This window comes from Camelus bactrianus, chromosome 17 (genome assembly GCF_048773025.1).
Source record: "Camelus bactrianus isolate YW-2024 breed Bactrian camel chromosome 17, ASM4877302v1, whole genome shotgun sequence".
Taxonomy (NCBI): domain Eukaryota; kingdom Metazoa; phylum Chordata; class Mammalia; order Artiodactyla; family Camelidae; genus Camelus; species Camelus bactrianus.
The window spans coordinates 15,952,076-15,964,420 of NC_133555.1; the positions used below are offsets into that span (position 1 = coordinate 15,952,076).

Below are 12,345 nucleotides of genomic sequence, written 5' to 3' on the forward strand. Positions count from 1 at the left end.
AACACAATAACATACAGACTTGCAATTCACTAGTTGTCAGAGCAGTGGTGTCATGTGTCGTTTAGTCTTTGGAAAGTGAAAAGGCGAGTAATGTCTTAGAATTATTATGGAGATGATTGTTAGGGAACTAGTTTGGGCCTTGTAGACCCTCCTGAAAGTGTCTTTGTATACCCCCGGGGGTCTCTGGGCCATACTCCGAGAACTGGGCTCAGATATCTGTACATTGCTGCACAGAGGTTAGTTATAAGATAGAGGTTTTATTTTCCAGAGTCAAAACCACTTGTAGCCCCTTTTACTTTCTGAGTATATGTTCCTGAGTTGCAGAGAAGTTAGAATACAGACGGTTACGGTGCTCAAATATTTGTTAGATAAGTGTGTTTTCAGAGCATAAGAGACATTTGAGTACTCAGGAAGACAATTTTAAATCTACAGTAGAACATTTCAGATTCTGCTGTTTATTAAGTTAAGGAGGCTTATGTTAGTTCTATTGGAGCCACTTGTCCTAACCAACTTGTGTCTGGTAAGAGTTTGTGTAGTACCACGTATATCGTAAAATGAAATCTGGTAGCCTCCCCTAAAGGCATCTCCTTTTAAAAGGAATATCTGCAAAACCACAGTTCTCCGCAAAATAAAGCAGAAAAGCTGGCAGCTTTATCAGTGAGGCTCCTTAGTATGGCTGTTGCTACCAGGCAGTGTGATTTAACTTCTGGACACTAACTTGTTCCAGGGAGTTCTGTCTCTAGAACCGTTTCCTTAGGGCAAGGCTTACCAGCTTCTTTCACTTGTAAATCTTTTCATTTGCCCTCCAGTATCTGAGGAAGGGTGATAGACACAGCTACTGCTGGAAGAAGTAGTGCTCTGGAATGTATGTCACTTTAAAGGGAACTACTCTACCTACATGTTCTGTGTAAGTGTATGGTGACAAGAGCCAAGTGGCCCTTACCCAGGCTCAGTAGCACAGTCTGGATAAAGTCCAGAGGCTGTCCGTACTCCAGAGTCCAGCTCTTCCTTTCACCTGGGAAGATGACAGAGGGAAAGCTACTTTAAAGGGGGTGGCTTTTTTTTTTTTTTTTTTTTTTTCGATAGTGGAGTCAGATTTGAGTAAGAAACCAGTTTTCTGATACAGAGCGGAATAGTTCTTCTACCATTCAAGGATGCCAGTCGAGGATGTATACTGATGGGTAGAAGTGATCTGGAATAAGAACTGAGACCCCTTCGGGCCACCCAGTGGCTCATTCTAGAAGATGAGCCAAAGGCTTGAGGAATTTCATGAAGACAGGTGTTTACATGAGAAAGGAAAGAACTGTTTAGGAGAGAAAAGAACAGCAAGAAGGGAAACTATTTGGGGAGCAGAGGGAATTAAATAATGCCATGTAGTGTATGATCTCAGCAAAGTTAAGTGACAGAGCACTTTTTAAAGTGCCCACGTTATAATGGTAATAGGCTTCAGTGCCGGTCACAAGGCCATGGAGACTCTGTATTAAGCTAGTGCAGCATGACCTGACATCGCGGCAGGAGCAGCTCTGGGGAGGGCTATGAGTCTCGATCTTTCCAAAGCGGAGCCAGCTAGGCCTGAGTTACGCCGACAGGGGCCTAAGCCAGCAAGCTGAAAGGGCACCCTAGTCACTGGGACTAACAGCTGGTACAACAGGGGCTTAAGTTTCCTGCTTCAGGGAAGAACTTGATTGGAGCTGTTGTGTGGTTTTGTCTTCTCGTAACTGAACGCATAAATATTTGTCCAGCGGTCTGTTAAGATAACCAGTCCTTTAAAATAGTGGCAAAGAAGACACCTAGAAACTCCCTGGGAATTTACTGAACCAGATTATCTGCCATATTTATTTCCTCATCTGTCATTCTTCATTGGGCTGGATTGAATCCCATTGGTGATTCTTAGTAATAACTGCATCAAATAGGAAAAGGTGCAGATAATTTTATGAGATTAAAATCACTTATTGCAAAGCTCTCAACCTAGCATACCAGACTAATAGTCTAGAGAGTCTGATTCTCTAGGGTCTAGTTGTAAATCCTCTTTTTTCAAACTGGGAATATTAGTGGCTGTCTAACATACCCTTTAGAATTGCTGAGGATAAAGTGAGGCAATAAATTAAAATATAAGTTTAGGGGGAAGGGAAAGAGCTCTAGAGGGAGCTTAGTTACTTCATACCTGTTCTATCTGTGCATTTCTAGATTAAAAAAAAGTCTTACATCACCTTTAAAGATCTCATGGTCATTGGTGTTGGAGCTAGAATCCTGACTTCTGTGTTCTCACAGCATTTCTCCTCTGCTTTATTTTTGGTATTTAAAAAATACATAGTGAATCAGGAGTGGGGAGGTAAAATGAACAGAAGACAGGTTGTTCTTGTAGGGCCTTTTTTTTTGTACCCATCACCAAAGCTGGAAGCCATCAAGGTGTGGTTGACAATGTTGGGATGGACAAACTCTGATGCTGGTGACACTGCCTTAGAGGGAACTACAGGCATTACCTGATTTAAAAATGAAATATATTCTACAAATGTATTTGCAGTTTAATTGTTTCAACTCAATACATTATTGTATGCAGACCAGTGCAGATGAAGATCAGATTTACTCACATCATTATGGTTTTAACAAGGTACTTTTGCAAAGAAAAAAAAGTGCAGTTTATAAAGCATTTGTACACATTTGGCCTGTGCAGTTCTCTGAGGTTGGATCAATTATTCCTATTTCATCTTCAAAGTACTTCAGTCGGCAGATGTTATCGAATATTAGCTGTGCAGAGTACTTTGCTACATTCCCAGCTCGGGGAGGGTGTTTCGAGGGCATCAGTAGTACAGAAATTCCGTCATTGTTAGATGGGGGTAAGGCCAACCCAGTGCATGTGTGCAGGATGAACTTTTGAGCATAGAGACAGGAAAATAGGTCCTGTGGAGAAGTCTTCTAATTGATGTGATCTTTCATAAAGAATCCTGGGCTCCTAATAGAGTAAGCTAAGTGGAAAAGCATTCTCAGAGTGGTTAAATCCTTGAAGTTGCTAATTCTTCAGTTAACAGATTGCCAAGGCAAGGAATTGATTGGGGGGAATGGAAATGGAAAGGCAGTGTCCAAAGAACTCAAGTTGACTTGGTGAAGACATTTTGTAAGTTGCAAAGTACTCTTTTTTTTTTTTTTTAATGGGTGAGTTGATTGTCTGATTGCAGTCTTCCGAGTATTCTAACTAAAAGTGGAATTCTGCAAGTGGGCAAAATGCACAAATGATAGTTCAAGAAAAGCTGGACATAATCAAGGAAAAGAAATGATTTATTATTGTTCTTTGTTGCCTGAACAACAGGAAGATGCTTTTGTCTCATTGCTCATTGTGGGAGCTAAGATGTAAAGCAGCACGTGAGAAATGATCTCAGAGCCCACATTGTGCTGAGCACACAGTGGAATAGGACAGGGTTTGCCCGTGTCCCCACAGTGCCCCTTGTGCATGTGTCAGAGCAGTCCAGGAAGATAGCTTGTTTCTTGCTTTCATTTATGTTCATGCATGCTTGAACTCTGAAATTTTTCCTTGTCAGAAATTAACAATGTCCGTAGATAAAGATTTGCTTCATGTTATAGAATCAGCTCTTCTCTGAAATATTAGCTGTTTAAATGCAAATAGATAGACAAGATTTCCTGATGTCTGATTTTGAAGTTTGACAGCAGATTTTCATTTTTAAACTCTATTGAAATGGCAACAATAAGCTTATAAAATAATTTTAAGTTTTTTTAATTAAAAAATACAGTTTTGAAGAAGAAAACAGAAAAAAAAAATTTGTTGGTTGCCAAACATACTCACAAAGGAATCCAGGCGCCCTGTTGTATACTGTAGCATTTCTGGTCCAGTGGGGCTTTTTGTTTGTTTTTGTTGGTGGTGGTTGATTGGCGTCAATTTGAGGCTTAGGCACCAAAACCTATAAGCCGTGTGCTTTGATCTAATACTTCCACTGTATTGTGAAGGCTCTTAATTACCTACTTAAGATATATTATTTGAGAAATTTTATAATTTTGTAGAGCCCAGACTCTCAACTCTGTGGAAGGATTGACTTCCTGCAGTATGTTGCCAGTTCTGCCCATTAAAGGAGCAGTTCACAGTGTGTTGTGACACTTAGGACTTCATTAAGTAATGTAAATCTGTGGGAAGTAACTATTTCTCACTGATCAGCAGTGTTAAATACCATGATAAGGGTTCATTCCTTTCAGGAAATGTTGCATAGGCGTTGGAAAACATTCCTGCCAGCTCCTCTCCTCCTGCCCTTGTCTCTTCTCTTAAGGACAGCCAAGTAGGCCTTTTCTTGCGGGGGGGGGGGGGTGCTCGTGTGCATGGTGGGATTCTCTGCCAGGTGTCTAAGGGACTGTAGCCTGAGTTGACCTGGGTCTTTCATCCCTAGTATCCCGTGCCTGAGTCACATCACCCTCCCTACCCACTGCACACATCGCACACGCACACGCGCGCACACACACACACACACACACACACACACGGTGGGGAAACTGATTTGAGGTTACGTAAAAGGTGTCTGTAAAAAGTTCCAATAGATCTGGGTTAAAAATCCCAGCTTAGCCCCTTACTGTGAACCTTAGACAGGTTTCTTAATCTTTCTGCTTTCAATCATCTCAGTTTGAAAAGTGAAGACAACAATGCCTGCTCTCAAGGATGTGTGCTGAATTTAGCTTCTTAGCGTGCCCGTCCTGTGATGGCTGTGAGACGGTTCTGCCTCTGCTGCTTCAGGGGCAGGTTGGACGGTCTTGCCTGGGGAGCCCAGCAGGGCGGGGGCCGGGCGGGAGTAGGGTGCGTGTGGCCCTCCTTTCACAGGAGATCAGAGAGCGTTGACCTGGAAATAAGGAGGGGACGGATGACAAGGGCGGCCAGGGCAGTTCCGACAGTGTGGCACCTTTACTTCCTCTTAGAAGGAGTAGAACGTGTTAGAATGGCTGCTGCCGCCTTTGTTAGAACCTGTGTGAATTCAAGGTTACCTTTCACAGGAGGGCGTGTGTGTGTGTGTGTGTGTCTGTCTGTCTGCCTGTCTGTCACCGGGACTTAGAGTACCCTCCCCCGTTTCACTAGGGGCACTTCACATCTGCTTGAATCCGTTGCTCAATGGCAAGCGAGGCCGCTTGCGGTCCAGGCTGAGGTGTTGGTACCTGTGACTGGGTTTCATGCTGTGCCACCCATGACCAAGGCCTGTGTTTGCTGCCGGCCGACAGGAAACTTGGCCCTTGGTTTGCTCCTTTGTTGGTAGGTTTTCTGTCAAAGCCACACTCGCACGGAACCGGCACTGGAACCCTCAGAACAGGCCCAGTGGCTTGCACGCGCGGGCTCGCCTTGATGACGTCATAGGCGTCTGTCCCCGCCTTGTCCTGTATCCTCTTTTCAGCCACATCACACCCCCTCCTAAGAGGTGCTCCAGTACGTGCTTAACTTAGGCTCAGTGTGTCATGTAACTAGCAACTCTCTTTGTTGGTTTTCTTGCACAAAAATTGCAGAATTCTTTGAAAAAGAAACTTGGTTTGGTTTGGTTTTTCATAGGTTGGTTTTTGTTTTGGTTTTTTCCATTTCTGTTCCTCTGCCACTGGCGCTCTCATTGATGAGCCAGACCTAGTCCGTCTGGTTATTTTTCTCTGGCCAGTGCTCCACTGAGGGGAGTGAGGGGGGGCTGTAGGATCTGAAGGGGATCCTTACGTAACGGCGGGCAGTTACTTCACCTCATTAGTGACCCACTTGGATATTTATTTACTACGTTGTGCTTCGAGAGCTTATATTGTAAATGTCAACCTAGATGGGAACGTCTTTGAAAATTAATAGTGTATAGGGATGGGCATAGGCTTTCCTTTCTCCCTTTTTCATTTGGGTCTGAATGGTAATGCATTGAGAGAGGCTGTTGGCACCACTTACTATTCGTAAACAGTAGTGTTAAGAGCCAGTGTCAGTTGGAGATTGGTGCGGACAGAATGGTTGATGGCACAATGAATGTATCACTTGTCTAAGTTTTTTTTATAGTGACTTTCAATCTTCACCCCCTTGGGAGCTACTATGAACCAGTTACCTTCTATTTATTGCTCTATATATGTTGTGCATGCCAGTCACAGAACTGCAGGGGAGCAGATCAAGTCAGAATAATTAGATTGAGGAGTGAATGTCACACTTTTAATTTCATTCTCTTTTCAAGGGATTACCAGTGTCTATTTAATAAAATGAGATTAACCCTCTGCAGCAGAAGTATTTGAAAGCTGTCAGTCAGTATAATCTTGACAGCTGAAAATAAGTGTTGCTCTAACCACTGTTAAATGTTTTATTGGCTGAAATTCTTGACTGCACAGGGTTGTGTGTGTGTGAGTACAGGTGTATACATCATCAGCGGTAGATGTACAGAGAGTTGATATTAAACAAAAGGTTTATGGACTTAACCATACTACCTAGAAATAATATAGAAATAACACCATATAATTTAGCCTTTTTTTGAAATATAGTTGATTTATAATACTGTGTTAGTCTCAGGTGTATAGCAAAGTGATTCAGTTATATTTTTTTCAGATTACTTTCCTTTATAGATTATTACAAGATACTGACTATTTTTCTCTATGTCATATAGTAAATCCTTGTTGCTTACCTATTTATATATAGAGTGTGTTATCTGTTAATCCCATGTTCCTAATTTACCACCACCTTCCCTTTCCCCTTTGGTAACCATAAATTTGTCTTCTGTATCTGTGAGTCTCTCGTTTTATAAATAGATTAATCTGTACTGGGTTTGTTTGTTTTAGATTCCACATATAAGTGACAGTATTTGTCTTTCTCTAACTTCACTTAGTGTGCTGTTCTCTAGGTCAGTCCATGTTGCTGCAAGTGACAATAGTTCATTCCTTTTTATGGCTAAGTAGTAGTCCATTGTATAAACATACCACAACTTATTTATCCAGTCATCTGTCAATGATTGTTTCCATGCCTTGGCTGTTGTATATAGTGCTGCTGTGAACATTGAAGAGCATGTATCTTTTCAAATTAGACTTTTCGTCTTTCTAGATATGTGCCCAGGCGTGAGATCGCTGGATCATACATATAATTTACTTTTGAGTTGCCAGATACTAGTAATAAAATACTTAAGAAATTATGAGGCCAAAATGTTAAAAACTGAAGGAATTAGTAAAGCAAATGATGACGCTTTTTTTCCTTGAATGTTTCAGAAAACCCCGGATCAACTCCCAGCTGGTGGCACAGCAAGTGGCACAGCAGTACGCCACCCCCCCGCCCCCGAAGAAGGAGAAGAAGGAGAAGGTGGAGAAGCAAGACAAAGAGAAGCCGGAGAAAGACAAGGAGATTAGTCCTAGTGTTACCAAGAAGAACACCAACAAGAAAACAAAGTAAGACCCTGGGTAACTCAGCACAGTACTATATTATTTTGCAGGTGAATCAGAAATGTCATTGAAATACCTCTTTTTGTATCTCCCCTTTCAGACCAAAGTCTGATATTCTGAAAGATCCTCCTAGTGAAGCAAACAGTATACAGTCTGCAAATGCTACAACAAAGACCAGTGAAACGAATCACACCTCAAGGTATTTGAAACTAGAATGAAGTGCCACGCTGCTGCCCTGATTCACCTGGTCATAGGCAGGCAGGAGCCTGGGCTGGTTTTGTGCCTGTGGGTTTATAGGCTGAGAAGGGGTGGGGTGAAGAGAAGGGTGTGGGACTGTTAACTTGCAAAATACATGCACATGTACACGAGCTGCTTTTATATCGCTGTGGCCAAAACAGGGGAAAGAGAAATTGATCATAATTTTGCAGTGGTCCAAAGCTTTGCTAACTGATGGTGGCTTCTATTCTTGCTAAGCTTAGTCAGCAGATTTGATAGTAAGGGTTGATACGTGTGCTGTTACTGTAGGTTCATTGCCACGGTGTTATGAAGTGTGTGTATGTGTGTGTGTGTGTGAGAGAGAGAGAGAGAGAGAGATGTTTGGCCAGGAATCCTTTCTAATCCGTAGCTTATTGAACAGACTGTCCCCCTGTGGTGTCCCTTTCAGGCCCCGGCTGAAAAATGTGGACAGGAGCACTGCACAGCAGTTGGCAGTAACTGTGGGCAACGTCACCGTCATTATCACAGACTTTAAGGAAAAGACTCGCTCCTCCTCGACGTCCTCATCCACAGTGACCTCCAGTGCAGGGTCAGAACAGCAGAACCAGAGCAGCTCGGGCTCAGAGAGCACAGACAAGGGCTCCTCCCGTTCCTCCACGCCAAAGGGCGACATGTCAGCAGTGAATGATGAATCTTTCTGAAATTGCACATGGAATTGTGAAAACTATGAATCAGGGTATGAAATTCACATCCTCCACCTGCCCATGCCGCTTGCATCCCTGGAGAATCTTCTGTGGACATCGACCTCTTAGTGATGCTGCCAGGATGATTTCTGCTTGCCATGGGCATCTGGCCACCAAGGAATTTCGCACCCTGACGATTACTCTTGACACTTTTATGTATTCCATTGTTTTATATGATTTTCCTAACAATCATTTATAATTGGATGTGCTCCTGAATCTACTTTTTATAAAAAAAAAAATCTGCTGTGCACAATTTTCCATGTACATTACAACTGGTTTTTTGTTTTTGTTTTGTTGGGGAGGGGGCGGGCTGGGAGGGGGGGGGAACTTTTATTTATTGTGTTCACAGACTCCATCCTTTCAGCATATCCTTTTAAGTTTAGTTCTTTCTTCCAGTTATACTATGTACTATCAGTTTTGATATAACTATATATATATATATAAATATAAAATTATATATAAAGGGTTATTTGAAACCAATCCATGGCAACGCTGGTGCTTGATACACTGTGAAGTGAATACAACATTGAACAGTCACAGATCTGGGACAGTCCCTTCTATGAAAGTGCTGAAATTAAATTAAAATCAGTCTTACGTGAAGTATGTTCCAGCCCACATGGGAACTTGACTCTCATCTGTCTAAAGAGTACTGGACGATAGAAAAATATATATTTTTTAAGCAATGTGAGCTCACATTTAAAGACTGCTCCAGATAGCCTGCATTTGCGGTGGAATAACTGACAAATCACAAGCGGTTTAGTTGGGAGGGCTTTGATCGTTCAGAAGTAACTAAACTAGCTCCAGAATGCCAAGTATTCGTGTAAATTACGGTTACATGTTAACATTGCTGTTCTCACATAAGCACTCATGAAAATACGGTATTCTGTAACTCGAATTCCATCCATTTTCCAGACCTCTCCTCACGTCTGAGGTAAATCTGTAAAGTGTCTCTTAGTTTTAGGATTAAAACCGTCGAAACTATTTTTGGTCCATCCAAGAAGCAAACCCCTGTGTCCACTTTGCACGTAACATCGCAGCGGTGGTTTATGTGATCGTTTGAGATTTGTTTGCCTCATGTCTCCTCGTTTCCCTTACCCTACCAACTCAGTCGCAAAATGTCTTTCTCTTAAAATCTAGCCTTGTTTGTTTGACTGCACAAAGGTTATCAGCCACACAGCCAGTCCCAACATGGAGCTTGTCAGTGTCTGGAGACATTTCCCAAGTCCCCGCCATGGGAAGGACCTCAGTGGTGAGCGGTTGAAGCGCTGGCAGCCAGGGCTGCAGGGGAAGCTCCTGCTTCCTGAGAATGTGTGATCTCTTTCTCCCTCGACATAAAGACAGCTTGAGTCAACTCTTAAAAAAAAAACAAAACAAAACTTTTTTTCACTTTTTTTTTAAAACTGTCTTGCAAAAACAATTAAAAAAAAACAGGAAAAAGAAAAGGACCACTGATACGAATCCACCCCTCCTCATTTTTGAAATGTTTTATTTTGTCTTACTTTGTTTGGTTTAGGGTCTGTTGTGTTTGACTTTTACATTCATTCGCTGAATTCATAGACTTTAGAGTCATTTCAAGCATGGGAACTTGATGTCACCTTCCTTTATCTGACCATACTGTCTAGGGACTTTCTCGGGAGGGCGGCAGGTTGGTAATGAAACACCACATTTTGGTGTGAAAAACCTGGTTTGCTTAAGAATAGAAGTAACTTCTGTCTGTGGAGGCAACGAGTAAAAAGAACAATTAACAGCTTGATTTGAGTAGCCAACAGGAAAGGCTCCTTTCACATTTACATTAAAACTATTCTGTAGTCACTAATGTACCATCATTTAAATTCTGTTCTCAAAGGTGTAGATGATAAAGCAGTGCCATTTGTTGCTGTGGTCCTACTCTCAAATGCACAGACAATGTTCCCCCCTTTTAAAAATACCGCTTGTATCTGGGATGCAAGCTGTGCTTACCTTTTTAAATACATTTTTAAAGTATTTATTAATGAACCAAAGGAAATCAGATGCTTTCTGTAAGCATCAGGCTATATAATACATAGTGATTTGACTATGACTTTTAAATCCACATTTTAATATTAGTGGGGTATTGCAAAGACATTCCTTCTAAAGTTTTAATATTCCTTTTATTAAGGGTCTCAGGGAGGGTAAATTAGTCAGCCATATTTATTTTCCAGAGATGTAAGGAATTGCTAAGTTTTTTAATTAACTTTTTAAAAAAAAAAACTTAAAATGCCACCAAACTCATGGGTTGCACTGCTTTTGGAACCAATAAGTGTTGGTATGCACTTTGTTCAGAAACACTGTGTACTTTTTCAAAATTAGTTTCATGTAAAGTGATTGGACCCCTAGATTAGTGGAAAAAAGCTGATTAACCAGCTACTCATAGGCTGCTAATTAATTCATTGCCAGTGTCTTGGTTTTTCAGTTTTGCCTCCATGATAAATTCAAGAATAAATTAAAGGTTGGGGAAGGGTGAAGGAAGGGAGGATTGCTTTAGAACAGGTGAGATGACGAAATTGCCGTTTTGCTAGAAACTGCAGCTCACAGTGGGACTTCTCAGCAATCGGATGGTATTGGGCCCGTTTTTCAGCTGCTGTTGTGAATTCTTTTACGGTAGGTGATAGGGACTTAAGGCTTAATTTCTGAAATTGATGACATCCCTCAGGCATGTATTCTGGAAATGGAATTCCTGTAACTCCTGCGTTTGCAGTTTGCCCTGCAATTAGTAGGCAGCGCGTAAAACACTAGTGTAGATGATAAAGGTGTACGTTAAAAGAGGACCAGAAATACTTGGTATTCGGCGGCACAGTAAGCAGGTTATGAAAACAAAATAAAAAAAAAAGCACAGTGTTAACACTTGCAAGTTTCCATTTGTTTTAATACCACAGGATCTTTTCGATCTTTCACACTCGTCCGTGCGCACACACAGAGCTTAACTGACCTGCCCTGCTTGAGTCATGCAGTTGGGAAAGGGAAAAAAAAAAAAAAGGAAAGAGATCTTGACACCCAGAAAATATTTTAAGCAAAATCTTTCAGTTTCAATTTGGATAGTTAAAAACATTGGCAGAAGCTTCTGTGAGTTTAGTTCCACTAAGATGTTTCACCTGCCTTATCAAGACCATTCTCAGTCTACTTTTTTAAGCTACCGTATCTTAAATTATTGAAAATTTATTAATTGCTGAATATATAATAACCTTTGCTTGTATGTAACCGAAAATGGTTTAAGAGCCAACATTTAGAGTATGACAATGGAGCTGAACAGTTTTTAATGCGCAAGCAGTTCTGTTCTTGTGTATGACTTGTAACCTTAATTTACTGTGTAAAGATGGTTACATTATTTCCTTAGCTTTGTTTGTTGGAGACAAATAGAGAATGCTTGTTAAGTATGTCAAAACATAATCTTGTGAATTTTTGTTAATGTATTATACGAGCTATATTTTTCATTTGCCCAGAAAGACAGCTTGTATAACGCTTTTGGAAGTTTCTGCTCTGTAACGTCTTTAGAGCTGACAGTCTGTTAGGTTTGTTTTTTTCTTCATGCTAAAGTGTCAGTTTGGTGGTTTTGTGAACTGGTCAGAGATTCACAGGTCTTAAATGTTTTGGGGAAATTTATATTGGACACTGCTCTTTGTCTAGCAAATAAAAGATGTTAATATATTCCTGTTACTGGCATGTGCACGACTATGTTATTAGAAGCCACTTTATCATTTCCCTGCTTTAAATAGAAATGTCTATTTATGAATTCTGCTTGTAGTTTTTTCACAAATAAAATAGTAAAATTTACATTGAAATCTCTATTTTTGTGTGTCTAGATTTTAACCCAGAGGAAAGCAGTTACTTTTTACACTCAGATTTTTTTTTTTTTTTAGCTTGTGTAGTATTTCCAGTGGAATAGGAGGTGAAAAACTTGAATTTTCAAGATGTTGAAGTTGATTTGGGCGTCTAAGTCCATGGCTCAGAGATGCAGCAGAAAATATAATTGAACAAGGGAATAACTGAATATTGGAAGAAAACGAGCCGGTGT

General features: G+C 40.9%; 1 protein-coding gene across 1 annotated transcript in view; it reads left to right on the forward strand.

Moving 5' to 3' along the window:
- Positions 1-12,104, forward strand: part of RYBP (RING1 and YY1 binding protein) — a 71,488-nt gene extending 59,384 nt beyond the window's left edge. Inside the window, exons 3-5 of the mRNA XM_074344461.1 lie at positions 7,186-7,362; positions 7,457-7,555; positions 8,021-12,104. Coding sequence (XP_074200562.1) covers positions 7,186-7,362; positions 7,457-7,555; positions 8,021-8,273 — 529 coding nt within the window. The 3' untranslated portion in view covers positions 8,274-12,104. The remainder of the gene's footprint in view (positions 1-7,185; positions 7,363-7,456; positions 7,556-8,020) is intronic.
- The last annotated feature ends 241 nt before the right edge of the window (positions 12,105-12,345 follow it).